A 21870-nucleotide genomic window follows, 5' to 3' on the forward strand; every position below is an offset into this window, starting at 1 on the left:
AGTTAGGCCTCATGCACACAGGGTGTTTATACAGCAGATTTTAGTAGCGTCAGGTGTTTTTTTTTTTTTTTTACAGCTTAAAAACGCCTCTCCATGTTATTCTATGTGTCCATGCACACATACGCTTTTTAAGAGCTTTAAGTGGCATTGGCGTTTTTAAGCTGAAAAAAAACCCAGAGCCAGTGCAAAGCAGCAGCGTTAAAGCTGTAAAAACGCTTTATGTGGCTAAACGTGTGTTAACGCTGTATACAGCATTAAGCCATGTCAGGCATTTTTAAATGCTAGTAATTGGATTTGAGAGTGGAAAATAGAAGTGGGCAGGGAAACGCTGCTAGACGGTAACGCGGCTAAATGCGCATTAACTCCAATGCAAAACGCTTCTAAAAGCACGCTTTTTCCTGATGTCCGGACTGGCTTTGCAGCTCATTTTTTTTAATGCCCAGTGTGCATGAGGCCTTAGGGGCACAGAATAAAATTTTATCCACACAAATGGGTACGCTTCCTTCTAGGATATCAATGTGATTATGTTGTGTGGCCATATTAAACATTTATAAACCTCAGAGGATATCCTTTTTAAATGTCTTGTGTGATTTTCTTGTGCTGCAGCTCATCAGAAGACATCTGTAGTTTCATTAATAAGCTTAAAGTGGTTGTAAACCCTTACAACATACTTTGACCTACAGGTAAGCCTAGATTAAGGCTTACCTGTAGGTCCAAGAAATATCTCCTAAACCTACACGGTTTAGGAGACATTTGCCGAAAGACAGGCACCACTGTCTATGGCACATGCGCAGTAGACAGCGGTGCGCAGGTGCACTGAGTGCGCCGCGGTCAACGGCGATATGCCACGAGTGGCGGCTCCCATGCGCATGCGCGGGAGTGACGTCATCGTGGCTTCGCCGAATGACAGCGCGGAGCAGCGAGACCCACCGAGAAGATGGGTGCACCGGACTACAGGGGACAGCGGTGAGTTCGCTGGCTCCTGTGTCAGGTAAGTGACACATAATGGACTACTATGCGATGCATAGTAGTCCATTATGCTTTACCTTTGCAGGGAATGAAAGAGAAAGTAAACTCATCAGGGTTTTCTTCCTCTTTAAGGCATCCATGTGCTATTACACAAGCCTTGCTTAAATCACCAACAAAAGCCTTGAAATCTGTAAACTAGGCCATGCCAGTCCTCAAAAAAGCAACACATTATTAAAGTGCAATATAATCCAAAAGTTTGTATAGAGTAGAAGGTGACAAGGTCCACAGTTAGGCTTGTCTTGCTGTCTGCTTTACCTTTCCCATATGCCCACCTCATTTACCACCAATGCACTGTTGTGAGATGAAATTCTCATTAGTGCATTATACATCTATTCATAGAAATGATCCACTAGAAAGACAATGTCACTGTCACTGTGACACTGTGGATTCTCCAAAAGAATATATGGAGGATTGGCCTCTGAGAGAAAAAAACAGGCAATCACAGAAAACACCCCGGTGGTCAAAAGGAAGGGAATCAACAAGAATGTTCAGCAGGCAGCAATAAAAATCTTACAGAGGGCCTTAAAGATCCTCCACTGGGAGAGAATGCAGTGAAGGAGCTGGTCATGTGCACTGCTGGAGAGTGAAAATACAGGAGGTTGCTGGTCATGGACTAGGGAAAGGGCACGTGTATGAATCCTCATTTCTTTCTCCGGAGCCAGGAATAGCAGTTCATACCCTTTTCCTGATGTGTAGTGGTGCATCTGTTTGCAGCATGATGCACTTCTGTTAATGGGTAAGCCAAAGGGTTGGTACTTAGTGGGAAAGGGTGGGAACCCCAGCATAAATACAGTAAATAATGTCAGATGGCATTTGATATTTGCTTGGTGGATTGCCTTGAAGCTGGGGATAGAGCCGGGGATAGACAACATATCATGAAAAGGACCGAATTTTGAAAAATGGGGAACCCAAAATGATAGAAGTGCTGGAACACAAAAGGACGGCAAAAGCCATAAGACAGTGTTGAGGCACTATGCAATAACCAGAATATGAAAAAGTGTTTAGTGTTGAATGCAGCAGACATGGTTGTGGAAAGATGCATCATGTTTTCTTTAACACATCTACAATACAGAAAATCCCTATACTTAAATGTTTCTAGATTATGTTTATGAATAGTGGCTCCCCTTCAGTCCACCTGCTCTCACTCATCCATCAGAATGCATGTGCCTCCACTGTGGGGACACTTATAAATGAGTGTTAGGTACCACAGATACCAGGGTAGCTTGGCAAGGCTCTATGGCTTACGCATGCATTTGTAAATGAGTGCAGACTAAACCCCTGCTTTTAACATATACTGTTAGACAGGTTATTTGGTTGTCTGCAGGCTGCTGGTATGTTAAGCTTGGTTTTTCCCTTGGATTTATCCTTAGCCTTGTTTGTACCTGTTGTTAGCCTTCCAATGCTTCTTACTGCGATAGCCAGCTATAGATTGGAGCAAATGGTGTCTTTTTTTGTGTCTATGTTTGAATAGTGGCCTGGTTTGTTAAGACTCCAGTCCACCAAGTAACACAAGCAAGTGGGTATGTGTTACTTCTTGGAAAGGTCCCAAACAAATAGGGGATTTTTATTTCTCTTAGAACTTCCTTTTAGACCCACAAGGAAGACATAATTGTAAAACACTGCAGAACAATGTAGACCCAGTCTGAACACAAAATAAAGCCAAAGAAAAAAAAAAAGTTTAGTTTACCAGCAAGCATTTGCAATTGCATTCATGACATTTTTTGTTAGGGTGCATTCTTGCTACTGTCATGTGTTAAATGTGTACACATGCTGCAGTGCAGACGGACATGTATTGCAGTGGAGTGCAATGCTAATTGCCCCGTTTTTGGTGCCATAGGCGGCCCAATTAAATACATGGGCTGCCCTAACCCAACACACTGTCAGGGCAGGGCTCAACCCTTCCTTCTCTGAGCTGGCCGCTCAGGTGTCGGCTAATTGTCAGCTCCCACCTCTCTCCACAGTTACTCAGCTGTTGTTGATATCCTGCCCATCAGTCCTGCCTACTTAAGCCGTTCAGTCCAGAGGAGCTCTACCTTCACCTTGGTCAACATCACAAGAAACATCTACTGCATTCCTGTTTAAAGACTGGCTTTGCCGAAATCCCTTCTGGCTCCGAATCCTGCTTGCTGTTTCACTACTTTGATCCCTGACTTCTGGCTTGGCTGACTATTCATTCCGGTTACTGAACTTTGGCTATGTTTTGACTACGTTTGTTCTTTTTACTTTTATTATTAAACAAGTGTGATTTAATTGTACTTCTGTCTTGGTCTGAATTTATTGATTCTGACACACGTCAGTGTGCATGTCTTTAAGTGGTTGTAAACCACTGAAATGAACAAAGCATATTCTTCTATAGTGTATACTTGGCTCTATGCAAATCACCTAATCTGATTTCTGTCTCCCCTCTCATTCTTCTACTATCTGCACGAATCACTTCTGACCACCAATCCCAGGAGACAGGTAATTGACAGCCTTAGCTGTGCACATTTCCTTATGAGAATGTGTGGAGGGGGGTATTCTTTCCCTCCACTCAGGGCTCAGATTACACTCAGGTCCCTCCCCTATGCTGTGTAGCATGTGACATCAGAAACCTGCCCCCTTCCATTTGAAGCCCAGAAATACTTTGCAAACTCTATACTTTTAATGACTGTAGAGGAGGAGAGCCTGAAGATATGCAGGTACGACTTATGTAAGATGCTTTGCTTCTTGAATAAAAGTAATCTTTTTTAACTTTTGGAATATTTGTGTAGTCTATAACTCTACCAACAAAATCCATGTTTTTGTTTTTCCCTTTAACATTTTTGTAAAAAGAATGGGAGTTGCAACAACGTATATAATGTTGAATTGTTTAATTATGCAGCCTAGTTAAAGTGAACTAGTGAAGATAGAACTATTGCACCAATACTGAGTTGCAGCCAATGAAGTCTGGGAAGTCTGCATTCTCAAACTATATGCTTGTTCCAAAATGGTTAGTCACTAGGTAGTAAAGGCACGATCAGGCTGCAAGGCAGTTTTCCCTCTCCTACCATTACTCAGCTTTTAGACCCACCGTTAGATTGCTGGAGCACTATTCAACTCAGACATTATTTACAGATGTTTTGGAGAGCTCACTGCACCCCACGTAAACTCACACCTTTCAAATTTATTTGCAGGAAAGTGGAACAGTCTAGGCATATGCTGTCACTCCTATATGGTTACCTGGCAGGGCCCACTGATGGCCCATACCCGGCGTTCATGCACCAATGGGAATCAGACCTGGAATCCAGTTCATACCACAACAAGCTGAAAAAATACTTGTTTTAGCCCATAAATCATCTAATGCAAATCGGTACCGGGAAGTTGGGTATAAAATACTTTCTATATGGTACCGGGTACTTTACATGTTCCACAAAATGAATAGCAAAGTTTCAGACACATGACAGCATTGCAATAGGGAGAGGGAGGTAAGATATCCCATATTTTCTAGTAGTGTTCCAGCTGAAGGATTTTGTTGGAGGACGTGAAGACCACCATTAAACACTTAGCCTCTGCCAATTTTAGTGGGAAACCGGCTGCCTGGTTACATCACTTACTGGAAAAACCCATCCGGAAATAGAAGAAATCTCTCACTATCCACTTAATGCTGAAAAAGCCTATGTTCAATCTATGTGGAAGCAGACACAACAGTCTTCCAAAATTAACGACATCCATTATATGAAAGAAATGACTACCACTCTCAACAACTCTGGGGAACAGTTCAGGGATAGGTGAAGGCCCTGAAGATACTTTACTTGTACTGATGTCTATCTATAGGAACTGACCTGTTCTGGGTTAACATCGAGTTGAGTCACCCATCTGCCTCTATTCAGGCCATTGGCATGTTGCTGTAACTCTTCCCTAGAGAGTAACCTGCTTGCTTTTTCTTTATCTATCTACTCCCTTTTCCCCACACAGCTGTGCCTTAATAGACAAAGCTTTAAAAATCAGTTAACTTCTCTTTACCCTAAATGATATACAACATGTTTTGATAATTACATGCAGCTAGTGCACTGGTTATGTGAACCTTCTCTCTTTTGTTCTGTGTATCACTCTTTCATCACAAGTTTTGTTTTCTCTGATATATCTGGGTTATGGCTATCACTGGTCTTTAGGAAATCCTAGCTTGTTGAGCAGACCAAGTGTGTAGTCTATAACTCTACCAACAAAATCCATTTTTTTTTGTTTTTTCCCTTTAACATTTTTGATGGTGTTCTGTGACTTTACCTTTTTGAAATGATCTTAGTTTGTCTTCTCTAATTTTACAGTAATTGTTGACTCGCATTTCTATTCTATTGGATTATGTCCGTTATATGCAGTGTTGTGACACAATAATACATTTTAAAAAAAGCAGGATCTAGGCAACAATTTGGCATTAACTGCCTATCTTTCCCCACAAATTCAGTATGAATACACTAGGAACTCAATGCAACTCAGGGATAAATTGAAAGGACTCCTTAAGCACTGGAAAGCATATTACATTTGACTAGCTTTTATGTCCGAAATGCAGTTTCTCTTTCTATACAAGCCCTTAAAATAAGTTAGGAAAGGCAGCATCCATACTTCTATCCACAGAGGTCCCCTTTAAATTATTCCTCAAAATGGTCCACAACTGCTTTACTGCTTTAACATGGCACTCACTAAGGCTGCATACCTGAACTTCTCATTGGTATTTTCTGGTACAATAGTCTCCTCGCAGATCTTCTCCAGAGTGGGCATCCAGCTGGTGGCAAGGTGACAGTTCTGCAGGACCACCCAGGTCCCATCTTTTATGGCCTGATTGATCATCCTTTCTGCTATGGGCCCTTGACCCTGCCCAAGTGATATGGTCTGGATGTTTTCCCCTCCCATGCCAAGGTCATCTGCAAATTTTAACAAGCCTAAGAGAAGAAAAATATTGAGGTTTAGAATAAAATTCCAGTTTTGTTAAACTATGGATATACAATAGATAATTGCTACACAAGTTACTTTGCAATTTAACAATGTTTGCCACAAAGTCCTTTTCCATGGCACTCACATTGTTTACAAAATTTTCCTTTAGTGGCTTTCTATTCTCCTAGAAGTCTGAAAAGCGTACAAATTCAAATCAGGCATCCTTAGCAAGGTCTAATGATTTACTGGAAAAGGGGTTTCATTTTTTGACAGCTTTACAAGTATTTTTTTTTTTTTTTATACATGATCCCTAAATTTGTTACAACATTGTAGCCTCCGTTTGATATAATAGGCCTGTTGTGCTATGTATTACTTTTATTCTATAATACTTGAATTCTCTCCTGTTAGCCCCATTTATGGGTGAAAGGCCATGAAGGAAGCTGATCTGTTTCCTGCCTGAGCTCAATTGGCCTGCTGGGAGAGGCTAAAACTATCACAGTTTTTTTATGTGATTTTAACAGCACTTTTGTATTTTGAGTGTCTGTTATCAGCACTGACCTTAGACAGGAGACTAGATAGCCTTAAAATGTTTGCCCTGAGAGGGAAAGAAAACAAGTATTTAAAAAAAGTACCCCGAGAGATAAGTCCCCTGCATTATAACAATTCAAGATTAAAGAGCAAAGCTTTGTAAAGGCTATTTTTTAAAATTTAGATAGGAGTATGATATTTTTGGTTGCTGTCTTTGTCCATGTTGGGGATATTAACCCTGCTATTCACCATGGTCACTATTGTAACTAAGACAGAATGTCTTTTGGAAATCCAAAACTTTAGTTGGAGACAAATTTTTCGATGTCTATGGGGGAACTCCACACTTTGGTGAGATTTACTATAATTTCATGTTGCTTTCCCAGCAAGGACGCCAATAGAAATTTCCACTGCAGAATACATTTAAAAAAATAACCTTGGTTTTTAACAATCCTCTCATCTAATTGTAGCACCCTCTAGTGTGTGCCACTAGAAGTGAGTTTAGGAAAAAGCATTTTTCCTGGCCCAGGGATAAACTCACAGAGTCACAGAATCTAGGTCAGGGTTATTAGAGGCCAGGGCTGGATGACTTATCTTGGCAGCTATCTGGTGCCTCCTCCTGTTTTCTAGAATATTAGTTCTGGAACTAGTGGATGGAGGTGAGGCGGAGCTGCCTTGAAAATGTATGGGCCCTTAGACAATCCCCGTTTGTGGACCTGGCAGGGGACTGAGAAACCCATAAATAGACATGGGCCATGTCATCAGGGAAGTCGGGTGGAAGATGGAGAAGCAATGCTGAGGGAGGCTGTCGGTGGCCCTTGGGGGACCCCTTACCAGGGGGGTGAACCATGGGCTGGGAGCTCAGGAAAGCTGGCCTAGAAGGATTCCACCACAGGAGTCAGTTGGAGGGAAAGCACAGAGGCGGCAGGAAGGAGCAAGCAGACATAGTAGACAGAGTAGATCAGCATGGTGCAGGGACAAGACAAGGGGAGAGACTGTCAGCTGTAACATTCAGTTAGTCAGAGCCTTCATCTAACATTGCCCTGGGGAATCTCCATGCGGGTGTGGCAGTCGGGCAGGACTGGTGCAGAGAGTCAGTCGGGAAGAGTGGGAGATAGAGTAGCCAGATCAGCTAGCATTCTGCAGGCAAGTGAAACTGGGATCAGTGGCCACAGGGAAGCAGAAGGAGAGATGTTATGCTGTTCACTCCATTTGTGATACTTTTGTCAAGGGACTGAGAGTTCTTGCCTGTAATGGGCCTTTGCTGAACTAGCAATATACTGCTAGGCTAGTTCCACCAGGAGTGAACAGCAGGTGCTGTACAGAGGAACCAAGTTTGTGCAAGAGGAATGAAAAAGAAGATCTGTGTAAATAGGGAAGACATTGCCCCTGTGTTTGAACAGTTTCAAGTTGGGCATCCCATAATTTTCTTACCCCATCCAAGTTATCATCCCTTAATAAAACAACAAAATAAGCAAAGGACTGATTTTATGTGTTGGAGTGAATGAAGGAAATGCTAAGTGACTTGCTGTACAGCAGTGGGGAATCCTAACTCAGCAGCTCTTATGAATGGTGTGCTACATAACTAAAAGGAAAAAAATAAAATAATAAACATTTTGGCTGTACATACACTTTAAGATAATTACAGGATAACCATTAATTATCTTTAAGGGGCATATACTGGATAACCGCATTGGAGGTTATTTACAAAAGGCAAATCCACTTTGCACTGCAAGTGCACTTGGAAGTGCAGTCGCTCTAAATCTAAGGGGTAGATCTGAAATGAGTGGAAGCTCTGCTGATTTTATCACCCAATCACGTGCAAACTAAAATGCTGTTTTTTTTATTTTCCTTGCATGTCCCCCTCGGATCTACAGCGACTTTACTTCCAAGTGCACTTGCAGTGCAAAGTGGATTTTCCTTTCTTAAATAACCCCCATTGTGTTATGTGTTTACTATTTAGGCATGGATCTATTGTGTTATGTAATGAACTATATGTACCCTAATTATTATTGAATGTGATTTTTTTGTTTGTTTAAAAATACCTTTAACTGTATTGACATCAGAAGTTTCTCCCCATCACATGGCATGAATACATATCAGTATGTGTCATTTAATTTGTTATTAATTAGAATTATTTAACTATTTGTTTTACAGTCTGAATGACACTTTAATGGCTTCAGTCTGCTGGCTGATACTGTCAAAGTAAAATTCTGTAAGGCACTTTGACAGCTGAGCCAACATGCTTGCTTGTACATAAATGTATCAGATCACATAATCTGGAATTATTCAGAGTGGTTACTGATTATTCAACAGAGCTGTCAGACAGTGTGGTTCCAGAAGAGAGAGGTAGCACCGTTGCAGGTTTCTAGTTCTAAAATGGAGTGTAGCTTATCATTGCCTTAGCATAAGGTAGGAGTGGAGCATTATTTTCAGATTGTGGGAAGGAAGCATATAAACTTGTATGCATTTATTTATTATTTTGATATTTTTAATATTTGTTGGCCTTTTGCACTGTTATGCCCTGTACACACGATAGGATTTTCCGACAACAAATGTTGGATGTGAGCTTATTGTTGGAAAGTCCGACCCTGTGTATGCTCCATAGAACATTTGTTGTTGGAAATCCCATCAACAAATGTTTGAGAGCAGGTTCTCAAATTTTCCAACAACAAGACTTGTTGTCAGAAATTTTGATCGTGTACACACAATTCCACAAAAGTCCAGGCATGCTCGTAATCAAGCAGAAGAGCCGCACTGGCTATTGAACTTAATTTTTCTCAGCTCGTCATACGCGTTGTACATCACCGTGTTCTTGACGTTCGGAATTTCCGATAACATTTGTATGACCATGTGTATGCAAGACAAGTTCCTTTCGAAAAAAATCCACGGTTTTGTTGTCAGAAAATCCTATCATGTGTACAGTTCATTAAAGATATAAAAAGCCTACACAAATTAGAGAATGTGAATATGTCAGCCAAAAACTGCATTATGATACACTATTATAAATTTACCCAAACAAGTAATGATGTAAAATGTTTTACCTGCCATAGGATCAGCACCAGGAGATAGCACAAAAATCAATGGAGCACAACAGTTAGAATCATTATAACTTCCTGTAAGGTCGAATGTTGGTGGCTCAATATAAGCTTTGCCCATATTTTCTGCAATGAATTCTTGTATTGCTGGAACCATTTTGTCAGGTCGTAAGCATCTGAGTATCACCATGCGACTTATTCCTGTCAATTCTTGCCATTCATCTGGAAATGTTTCTTCATGAGGTTTAAAGGAGTCATAAATCATCTTCCATTTTGAAATATTGTTTTTAAAATGATCCATAAAGCCAGTAAGTGGTTGAAGGTTAGATGCTCGAACAATTTCTGCCCAGGATTTATCAGACAACCACTGGGGAACTGGGTTTGGGTAAGGGTTGTCAAGTGCTACTCCACCAGTCAAGAGGAAGCGCCATACTTCATCATCTATTTTATCTTCTCCTTTCATTATGCCAATGGTAAGAAGAAGAGAAAACAGAAGCTTATCTTTTTCAAACAAGGACCTGCAGACATTCTTATAAATGCTTTGAGTAAAATGTTGGATAATATTTGATATTCTGGTGTTTAAGTATTCACTCCGTTCACTATGAGCAAGTGAGTGAACATAAAGGTTAATGAACCAGGTAAGTGAATATTGGTACATTGGCTCAATGTTGGCCAGATCAGAAATGCAGAAAAATACAATGGATGAATGAATAGCAACAGGTTTGTATCCCATTCGGGTCTCATCAATTTCCTTTTCAGTGGCAGAAGCAATTTGCTGTTTCTCTGAAATTTCTTCAGAAAGCAGTTTTGACGAGGACAAAACTTTGATAGCAGTCTCGTCTTCTAATATGTTTCCTTTTGAAGATGACAGTACCTCCAATATTTTGTCTTCTATCTCCTTTAGCTGCTTTTTGTTGGCTGCACTTTCAATAATTAGTTGATTCTTTTTTTCTTCTAGTTCAGGCTTTTCTTTTGCAGCTACAATGCCAAGAAGTTGGTCCTGAAGACCTAAAGGTGTAATCATGAAGTTGAGAAGGCACACCTTCACAGCCACCTCTGGGAGATAATGCGGGCTTCTTAATCGAGTGGTCATGTAAAGCCTAAAGTCTTTTGAGTATTCTATGATATTTTCACCAAGACGAATATAGTCAACCCCTTGCTGTTTAAAAGTTTGTTTTAAAAGCAAAGGCTCCAAAATGGCATCTATTTCTTCCCCAATATTTTCAATTAAAACAGGATACCCAAACTGTATTGCATTCTCCAATGTTCTCGTGTATGTTGAATCTGACAACTTGATGACAGAGAGTTTGTTGGTTTTCTCCATATTCTTTATCCACTTGTTAGCTTGCCCTTGAGGATCAATCATTAAAGCCCATCTTCTTGAATTTGAAACAATAATGCCATTGTCTATTGAAAAAAAATCAACTGGGAGACCAGCTATCTGCCAAGCACGGATTTTAACAGGCTCGCCCAAGGTGTTACTCAAGCTAAAGTCATTTGAGCAGGGTATTTTCTTCTCTTTGCACAATACATGCCATTGACTTTGGCACTTTTGGCGATAATCTACAGTGAAAGCACCTAGATAGGCCACAGTTCCCGAAGATAGGAGGACATCTCCTGTAAGATTTATGTACTTATTCCCTAGGAGTCGTGCAGCTTCTGTCCACCTGTCTTTCTCTCCACCAAGTCCACTGATCAGTTTCTCAGCACGAACCAGTTTTTGAGAGCAGATTTCAATATTCTTTTCCAGTTCTTCCTTCTTGTTATTCATGGCATTGAAATCATCATTTAAAGCTTGCAGGCGGTCTTCCACAGCCTTTAGTTCAGCTCGCTTAATGTTCAGCTGTTCCATCTGTACAGCCAGCTTAGCCTCAGCTTCTTTAAGCCGTTCACGTTTAGGAGCAACTACTTTTGCCACACGATCGTATACCTCCAAAGCTCTGACCCACTTGCACAAACCTTCACAAGCTGATGACACATTCTTAATGACAGATGGCTGAAAGTCTTCATTATTGATAAATTTCTCACGGATCTTTTTCATACAGGCAGGATCAATGTTGTCTTTATCAAACGCTTTTAAACTATCCAGAAACTTCATGTCTCCAAGTATTTTTTTTGAAGGACCCCAGAAGTCTTCCACCATTTTTCCTAATACAAACAGAAACATATCATGAAAAATGTGGAATGCACATGAACACACCTAAGAAAACACATACAACACAATCTCAAGAACAAAAATGTCATGTGGTGTCTGCATTAGTTTTTGTTTTCAGGCTAAATATCTGTTCTGCAAGTAAAAAAATACCTACTGATCCAGAAATCTGTTGTCTTTTTAACTTCTTGTACACAGAACTGAAATCTCAAACAATATCATCCTTTTCAGTTCTATTCTGTGGCTTACAGAACACATTCCCCTATGTAGCAAGATAAGATGGGAGGGGGTTTGTAGTTCAAATCAGGCGCTAGCAGCCTAGGGTGAAGATACTGCTACTTTTCCATACATACTGTACACTAAGCCTTGTCAGCCTAGGAAAGGATGTTGTGTTACAAACAAGATCACCGGGTGAAAATAAAGGGAAAATATACCAGACAAGCCTTTAAAACACAGTTTGGACTGGCATCAACATCACTAAAAATGCACCTACCACCTCTGTACTAACCAATCCCCATATCACACTGCTAACAGGTACATTTTCAGGAAAAGCTTTCAGGGTGTCTCCTGCATTGAACTACGAATGATAATTCTGTTTGATACAAGAGATAACAGACTAAACGTGGACCTCAGCCTTTGAAACCCCTATAAACCAATTTTATGACCGTTCTCACCTTTATAGCCTCTTCTCTACTCCTTACCCTGACTGACTTATATTGTATTGCCTTGTGTGTGTCTGCTTTTTTTCCCCAGAGTTTGTTGCCTTTGCATTTTTTCTTAACCAGTTGCTAAATTTTTGTGCATCAGTACTATTTGAACTAAAAAGAATGGGACACCTTAAAAGATTCTACTGAAAATTTAACTGTAAGGCTCCATTCACACCTAGACAATTTGAATAGTGGGCAGAAGTGCTGCGATTCTGCGAGTGATTCCAAATAGCTTCAAAACATGGGGCACGTTTGTGATGCTATTATAAATGGCACCCCAATTGTAATTGTCATGTGATAAATAGCGCTGCAATCGCAGCAAATCGTTGTCACCCAAAATAATCTCTTGCTCCTTTTTGAATGACAGTGCAGTGCAATTTTGCTGCGATTGCAGCGTTATTTATCACGAGAAAAATTGCACCGTGATTGGTGTGCCATTAAGAAGTAATGGCATTGAAAACGCGTCCTGCATTTTGCTGCGATTTGGTATCACGGACTGACTCGCTGGAATTCTGCCCATGATTCAAATTGCTTAGGATCATAAACATTACTCAACTGTGTTGATCTGTATTTATTGATTATAGCACTTGGTGGTATTTTCGTTTTAGAGTCTTCTATGAAGAAATATCAATGAAAGCAATGAGAATAAATGTTATTACGGATAACACACATTCTCACCTGTTCCAGATGGGTCAGGCTTCCTCTCAGGCCTTATACCTTTCATCACACAGATGCTTTCCATGACCAGCTTCACAGGTGCTGGAGGATGCTGCATAGCTTTCACAAGTGTAATATCTGAAGGGTTCAGTGTGTCAAGAGCAGCTATTGCAGCTTTCAAAGCTGGCATGGCCTCAGCTAAGTCTCCTTCACATTCATCCTACAGAGATAAGAAATTTCCACAAATGTGTTAACAGAAAGAACAAAAAGGTTTTATTGGAAGGAATTAGACAGGTATAACAATCAGTTTACTGTAGTCAGATGAGATTTATTAGGTTTTTCTGGGGTGAATATGAGCTCTTTTTTTTTTACACCTTCTGTCCAATACAGTGCATTGCAACCAATCAGAAAACACTTTGCTATAATCAGAGCAATACAAGATGAATTCTGATTGGCTGTTGAGGGTTTCATAGTTTCATAGTTAGTAAGGTTGAATAAAGACACCAGTCCATCCAGTTCAACCTGAGTGTCTACAATTGTCCCTATCCCTGTACATTACACACTCACATTGGTCCCTACCCTCAAGGAGCCCACAATCCACAGCCCCCATTCATACTAGGGCCAATTTTGGACAGAAGCCAATTAACCTACCTGCATGTCTTTGGTTTGTGGGAGGAAACCGGAGTACCCGGCGGAAACCCACGCAGGCACAGGGAGAACATGCAAACTCCAGGCAGGTAGAGTTGTGGTTGGGATTATTGCACTTCAATCCAGAGAATCCAGTGGAAATTAAGTAAGCAACCTATACTGGCACTACAGAAAATGGTAGCTGTCTGATTGTCTGAAAGTGTGCAGCAAGTCAAAGCAGAGTGTAGTTTTGCATATTTGTTCTGGGTCAATGACTTCAATTCAGGAAATTATTGGATTAGCATAACAGGATTCTTTACATATGATTGATTGAATTCTCTCTATATAAACTTAGGCCTGATCTAAAGGGAAAGTTTAATCTCTTTGCGATGGAGAGGTGCAAAGTGTATGAAAAATGCTGTCCCTTTTGGTAATTTAACCACTTTCAGACCGGACCATTTTGCTGGTCAATGACCAGAGGTCTTTTTACAATTTGGCACTGCGCTGCTTTAACTGGTAATTGCGCGGTCATGCAATGTTGTACCCAAACAAAATTTGTGTCCTTTTTTCCCCACAAATAGAGCTTTCTTTTAAAGGTATTTGACTGACTCTGCGATTTTTATTTTTTGCGATATAAACGTAAAAAGACTGAAAATTTAGAAAAAAAATGATATTTTCTACTTTTTGTTATAAGAAAAATCCAATAAACTCAATTTTAGTCATACATTTAGGCCAAAATGTATTCAGCCACATGTCTTTGGTAAAAAAAAAGTCAATAAGTGTATATTTATTGGTTTGCGCAAAAGTTGTCACGTCTACAAACTACAAACATTTTCTGGAATTTACGCAGCTTTTAGTTTATGACTGCCTATCTCCTTTCTTGAGGTGCTAAAATGGCAGGGCAGTACAAAACCCCCCCAAATGACCCCATTTTGAAAAGTAGACACCCTAAGGAAATTGATAAGAGGCATGTTGAGCCCATTGAATATTTTATTTTTTTGCCTCAAGCGATTGAATAATGACAAAAATTATTAATTTTTTTTTACACAAAGTTGTCACTAAATGATATATTGCTCACACATGCCATGGTTATATGTGGAATTGTACCCCAAAATACATTTTGCTGCTTCTCCTGAGTACGGGGATACCACATGTGGTCGAATTTTTGGAAGCCTAGCTGCGTACGGGGCCCCGAAAGCCAAGCACCGCCTTCAGGATTTCTAAGGGCATACATTTGTAATTTCACTCCTCACTACCTATCACAGTTTTGAAGGCCATAAAATGCCAAGATGGCACAAAACCCCCACAAATGACCCCATTTTAGAAAGTAGACTCCCCAAGCTATTTGAGAGGCATGTTGAGTCCATGGAATATTTTATATTTTGCCACAAGTTGCGGGAAAATTACAAACTTTATTTATTTTTATTTATTTTTCACAAAGTTGTCACTAAATGATATATTGCTCACACATGCTATGGGCATATGTGAAATTACACCCCAAAATAAATTCTGCTGCTTCTTCTGAGTACGGGGATACCACATGTGTGGGACTTTTTGGGAGCCTAGCCGCGTACGGGTCCCCGAAAACCAAGCACCGTCTACAGGCTTTCTAAGGGCATACATTTTTGATTCCACTCCTCACCACCTATTACAGTTTTGAAGGCCATAAAATGCCAAGATGGCACAAAACCCCCACAAATGACCCCATTTTAGAAAGTAGACACCCCAAGCTATTTGCTGAGAGGCATGTTGAGTCTATGGAATATTTTATATTTTGCCACAAGTTGCGGGAAAATTACAAACTTTTTTTTTTTTCACAAAGTTGTCACTAAATGATATATTGCTCACACATGCCATGGGCATACGTGAAATGACACCCCAAAATAAATTCTGCTGCTTCTCCTGAGTACGGGGATACCACATGTGTGGGATTTTTTGGGAGCCTAGCTGCGTACGGGGCTCCGAAAGCCAAGCACCGCCTTCAGGCTTTCTAAGGTCGTATGCAGGGTCTCCACGAGGACGACAGAGTTCATTGTCGCTGAAGTGCATGAACCGCAAAATCTGCTCGTATCGTGCCCTGTACATGGAAGCAGAGAACTCGTGCATATGGTGAATTGGGTCAGTCGACCAATATGACCACAACTTACTCTTTTTGGTTATGCCCATGTTGAGGGAGAGGCCCAGAAAGATCTTAAATTCGGAAACCGTAATTGGTTTCCAATGTCTGGCAAGGGCGGACCGGGGAATAGCGGCGATGTGTTGACCAGCATACAAATTGCTTTGGTCCACAATAGATCTATAGAGATCTTCGGTGAAAAACAGTGAGTAAAAATCAAGTGGCGTAAAATCGTTAATGCCAGGTTGGCCAGTGAATGGGGGAAGTACGGGTTCTGAAGAAATGGTGGGCACCCAATCAGGATTGGCAAATTCTGCAGGAAGGGCACTATGGGTACGACGGGCCTGTCTTTGTCTTCGTGTTAGTGGCAGCGGGACACTACTTGTGCTTGCCACGTCGCCAGCTTGAACTGCACTTTTGGGACTCACCACGTCACCACGTGCTACTGCAGAGCTGGATGTACGTCCAAGGTGTACTAGGCCACTGGTGCTTGCCAGTTCACCAGAAGGAATAGCGGCACTAGTACGTCTTTGCTCCATACGAGGGACCTGCGATTATTGCACCTCAACAACAGAAGAAGTTCGGGATCGGGTATGCCTGCCCTTAACAGGGACCTCATCTCCGTCGTCAGAGCTATCTGTCATGGAGCCGCTGTCCTCTACAGGATCGTATTCTGAGCCTGAATCTGACAGATGAGTGACTTTCTCTTCACTATCTGTCATGCTCAGAAACGTGTAGGCCTCTTCACTAGTGTATCTTCGCTTTGCCATTTTGGGCTCTAAATTTAGGGGTACACTAGTGAGACTCACAGGTAAAAAAGCACCTAGGCTGTCAACGACTGTATCAAAACGCTACAAAAAAAACTGTTAGCGATCGCAGGGATCAAGCCTGACTCTGTGAACACTGCAGTTATGTGTGTTGTGTTTTGTAAGTGACAGTGATCGATCGATACTGCACTTGGGTGGGCTGGGCTGGGCTTGGCGGAGGGGCTAAACGCAGGTGCTAGCAGGTATCTGGGCTGATCCCGCTAACAATGCGTTTTTGGGAAACCTAAACTGCTGGCGACGCTAATATAGATCTGATCAGATCAGATATTGATCTGTTCAGATACTATATTACTAAGGAAGGTGTATGCTTTGCGCGTGGGTGTTAGCGGTACTGGCACTAACCTGACGCTGCCTGGGGCGATGCAGACCCTATCTGACCCTCAAACTTATATCACCAGTCGGGTGATCAGGGGGTTAAACCTTTATTAGGTAATCAATGGCGGGTGCCCTGAAACTATATAAAAAAAACAACCAATGTCACCTGTAACAGTTATATGGTGATCACTGGTGAAAGGGTTAACTAGGGGGCAATCAGGGGGCTTTATGCGGTAGTATATGGGGGTCCCTGACGCTATAAAAAGCTGCGGCGAACCTAAATACCTACCTGCCTAACTAGCGTCACCTGTGACACCAATACAGCGATCAGAAAAACGATCGCTTATTAGTGACACTGGCGACGGGGGGTGATCACGGGGTTAAACCTTTATTGGGGGGGTTAGGGGGGTACCCTAGACCTAAAGGGGGCTAACCCTAACTGCCATAACAGTTATTGCAGTCACAAATGACACCAATGCAATAATAATAAAAAAAAAAAAATGCAATTGGTGTCACTGTGACTGGGAGTGCAGGGGTGATTGGGGTGGTGATCAGGAGGTGAAGGGGGGGTGAAAGTGTGCCTGGCGTGTTCTACTGTTAGTGTAGTGTGTTGGTGCAACTCACTGATCATCTCTCCTCGGTGCCGGAAAGAAAAAGACCGACATGAAGAGAGATTACATCACTTCCTCTGCCTGTGTTTACAATACAGGAGAGGAAGTGATGTAGGGGAAGCATTTCATTCGTCAGGAGCGATCGCGAGGGGGTGGCCATGAATGAATGGCCGCCCCCTCATCCCAGATCGCTCCTGCACGGAATCTGACCGCCGCTGGCACCGGGGGGGGCCCGATCGGGCCCCCCACCCGCGGGAAGGCATGGACGTACCTGTACGCCAATATGCCTGCCCATGCCATTCTGCCGACGTATATCGGCGTGCGGCGGTCGGCAAGTGGTTAAATGTACCATAGGAAGTTTTTTTTTTAATTGACCAAAACAAATACCTATTGATCCTGTAAGAAATTAACAACTAGTTCTGTTCCCCAAGAAAAATGAGAGACTACCGCTGCAGGTCAGTTCACCAAAAGACTGCTCACTCTCCAAGCAGGTAAGGGTCCCAGGTACAGGCTGATTGCACAAACCAAATAGATGAAGGATGAACAAACTCTGGACAGCCGCACTCCAGATCAGATGAAAAGTAAAAAGTGCCTTTTATTTCTTCAAACTAAAATAACCTCACATCACACAAATAACAGCAACAAAGGGAGAAAAATAAAAAACAAAATTGCTGACGCGTTTCACGCTAAACCTAGCGCTTACTCATAGCTAAAGTGTGATGTGAGGTTATTTTAGTTTGAAGAAATAAAAGGCACTTTTTACTTTTCATCTGATCCGGAGTGCGGCTGTCCAGAGTTTGTTCATCCTTCATCTATTTAGTTCTGTTCCCCCTGCCTGTGTCATTTCAATGAATGTAACAAGCTCCCCCAGTTCCTCTCTTGAACTACAATGCAATTACACCATATGCTGTGGTGATAAGGGAAGGAATCCTCTAGTGTAGCACAAGACAACTGGGCAAAGCTAATACAATTTCTGAATTCAGACAAGAAAATTCATACAAGAAAAATACATGGAAAAATAGGACCCGGGTGCATTTTTGCTAGATCAACATGTATTTTTTGTTCTTGCAGGGTCTTTAAATGGATATAACCCTGGGACATGTGCATATATTTTAAAATGTTGACAGTCATCTCATTAGCATGGCCCTGATTTCAGCATGCCGAAGACAAATTGGTTGCCAACAAGAAGTTAAATTCTTTCACACTAAACATGGAAATATCTATTAGGGCAGCTTATGAACATAAGAAAAACAATATAGAGTAACAAGAACCCCTACCAGACAACTAATAACAGGCCATTTATTATATCCAGGTATATAAAGAAGCCATTTTCTCCCTTCATAATCCAAAAATAACTAAGAAAGTGTTGGAAATTGGAAATACACTCCATGAAAGAAACCATGCCTCTTCATTCTAAGCAGATGTCAGGGGAATAATATTTATAAAATCATAATATTTAATTAATACAAATTGAAAGACTGCAAAAATCAATGCAACTTTTTAGTTTTGGATAGGGAGGAGTAAGGTTTGAACATCTGCAAGGTGTTTAAATGCTGTCTGTGTACATGACGGGGGTATGTCTCTTCAATTCCACCTTGGTATCACCATAAAAAGGTGGAATAATAACAGCAATCAAACCTGCTGTGTTGAACCTATAAAAGTTGTCTTATAGCTGTAGATTACATTATTTGAAAGATTTTCCCTTAAATTGTGTCCTAATAGAAAAAAGAAATACCCTTAGCATTCACATTGCATTTTATATAAATAAATATGTAGCATCCTGATGGTTAGGCAGGGTTGCTAGTAAATTTACCTGCCAAGTATAGTTGCCTTGGTCAATTGATAGGAGATCAATTGATTCCACCCTAATTCTGGAATTGCTGCACTTCTCTCTTCTGTCGGTAGATGGCGGGGTATCTGGTGACATTAGATAAGACAAGGGCATTGCAATGACAGATTAGGAATAGAAGGGGTATCTCAGCTAATGGGCAGGGATCTTCTTGGGTCCCTTGGCCTGCTGGGAGAGCCTATTGATTTGAGTGAGATCAGGTGATCGCTGTTCTGTGCCACCCGGACAGCTGTGCTGTGCTGCCCCGGGCTGCTAGGCCAGAGTCTGAGGCCTGTCCTGGTTATATCTGGCTGCTATGCTATCTGATGGCCTATCCAGAAGCAAGCGAGTAGCATAGGGTTGGGACTACGGCTTGCAGTCCAACCAGAAGTGATGATCCTGCCGGCCGGAGAACCTGTGGTGGTCAGTGGTAGAGGGGAAGCTGTCGTGACTAATGGACCATCCACTTTATTACCAGGGACCACAGTGAGTAGCTGAAGCAAGTAGTGGAGCAGTATTCTCACCAACCGGGGTTGGTGAAGAATTGGGAAACTTCAGCAGGTGTCAAGCCAGGGGCCAAGCCAGCGGAGGCGACACTTGTAGAGCAGCCTTGTGTGCCAAGCCAGGGACCGGGCAGGCCAGTGGGGTGACGCTTGAGGAGTATCTGTGTGTGCCAAGCTAGGAACCCAGCAGGGAAGTGGGGGTAACGCTTGAGGAAGATACTTAGTGAGAATATTGGAAGAGGCCAGGAGATCAAGTGGCAGCAAGTCTAGTCAGTGGCGTCTCCAGCTTTCATATTATATATATACCAGGTTAGGTGGTAGTGGCAGGCTAGGTGGTAGTGCTGGGGTAGGTGGTAGTGCAGGGGTAGGTGGTAGTGCAGGGTTAGGTGGTAGTGCCAGGCTAGGTGGTATAGTGCCAGGCTAGGTGGTATAGTGCCAAAGCAGAACCAGTTCCCCCACAGACGGGGTTTTTAGGCAGCAAGAGACAGTAATAGATGCCGGAAGAAGTAATATAAAAAGTATTTTAATATTATTTGGTAAAAAACATGAGCTCCACCTGGGCATTTAAAAAAGACAAACTCATATAACAGAGTACATGTAATATCACATAGGAATATACAAACAGACACAACTATAAGTTACACTGTATAACCTAATAACAGTGAAAATATATATCTAACACGTTTCAACCCCTTGGGGGGTCTTCTTCAGAGAGATGGTGGTCTGTTAGAAAACAAAACAAAATTACACTAAATAAATAAATCGAGTGTTGTTCATATTGGGAGTACCTCGTATTGATTAATATAGTTTACCCGGTGATGTACTGCCAGGAGTGGATTATAGTACTTCTGATGGAGTTCCCCCAAAGGGTAGTGTCTCAGTTTCCTTACACATTTAAGGTGTTGCCTGGTCCATATGTATCGCCAGAATGCCAAAGGGAAGAAAGGCAGCGTCAGAAACCCACTGGCGTGGCTCACGGGAGGTCACACAAATGTGGTATAGTGCCAGACTAGGTGCTAGTGGAAGGCTAGGTGCTAGTGCCAGGTAAGGGTGGTATAGTGCCAGGTTCGGTGGCATTGGCAGAGTAAATACATGACAACATGAATAGATAAGAGAATGCTGGTCCTTTTCCCCTCTTCCTCCATCACCTACACTAAAAGTATGAATCTATGGCTGTACCTGCTGCTCCAGAACCTCCTTCTCTCTCTCCCTGAAGTAAACAAAGAAAAAAAACTCACATGGGTGCTGGCAAGCTGAGGACTGATTCTGGCTTCTTCCTGGAACTGACGTCAAAATGTGATGGGTGGGAGGGGTAGAGGGAGGGGCTGCAGCACGGATAAAGCATTATTGGCTAACGAGATGAGATGCAAATACCCCCCTCTCTTTGATGGTTGAGAGGCAGGACACTGACATCATGCAGCCCTGCATTTTACTGTTGTGTGCACTTCTCCACACATTACAGGTTGGAGATGTTGTTTTGCACACACAGGGGCGGGCTTAAAGGTGGAAGCATGCTGTTGGAGCTGGCTCTGCCTTATGACAAGCAGGAGACCTGGACTGCAAAGTTTACACAACAGGACACGGAGGATGATCCGTACGGCAATTACATAGCGATGCCCTCTGTGTGTTTCTCTCTTTGAGAGCCTACAGAGAATTGCTCTGTAATTTCCATGCCGATCGTTTTAATTGGGGGGCACAGTATGATGTTGGGGAGGTCAGGGTCCCCTGTGGCCCCACGCTAGTGATGCCACTGAGTCTAGTGAGAGAGACTGGGAGCTTAGTGGAGTGAAGATCTACAAGAAGTGATTGTAGAGGAAGTACAGATTTCATTACGTTATAAACTGTTATAAGACTGTTGCCATAAGATGACAGCAATTCTACATATGCAGACATGGCGTCCTGCTGGGTGCCTTTGCCTGCATTGCTGTCTATCTATAGAAGTCTCAGAGTCTGCTAATTAACATTGCAACTACTAACGGGTGTCCTGGCTTTAAAGGGGCGTTCTGGCCCCAATTTGTTTTTTAAAAAAAAGTCAGCTGCTACAAACT

General features: G+C 42.0%; 1 protein-coding gene across 1 annotated transcript in view; it reads right to left on the reverse strand.

Annotated features, from left to right (window-relative positions):
• DNAH3 (dynein axonemal heavy chain 3) overlaps positions 1-21870 on the reverse strand; it is a 730495-nt gene that overhangs the window by 65342 nt on the left and 643283 nt on the right. Inside the window, exons 51-53 of the mRNA XM_077448990.1 lie at positions 13017-13215; positions 9486-11627; positions 5699-5924 (exon numbers count right to left, since the gene is read on the reverse strand). Of these exons, the coding sequence (XP_077305116.1) occupies positions 5699-5924; positions 9486-11627; positions 13017-13215 (2567 nt within the window). The remainder of the gene's footprint in view (positions 1-5698; positions 5925-9485; positions 11628-13016; positions 13216-21870) is intronic.

Source organism: Lithobates pipiens, unplaced genomic scaffold, assembly GCF_037356315.1.
Source record: "Lithobates pipiens isolate NorthernLeopardFrog02 unplaced genomic scaffold, aLitPip1_a1.2 Scaffold_22, whole genome shotgun sequence".
NCBI classification, from domain to species: Eukaryota; Metazoa; Chordata; class Amphibia; order Anura; family Ranidae; genus Lithobates; species Lithobates pipiens.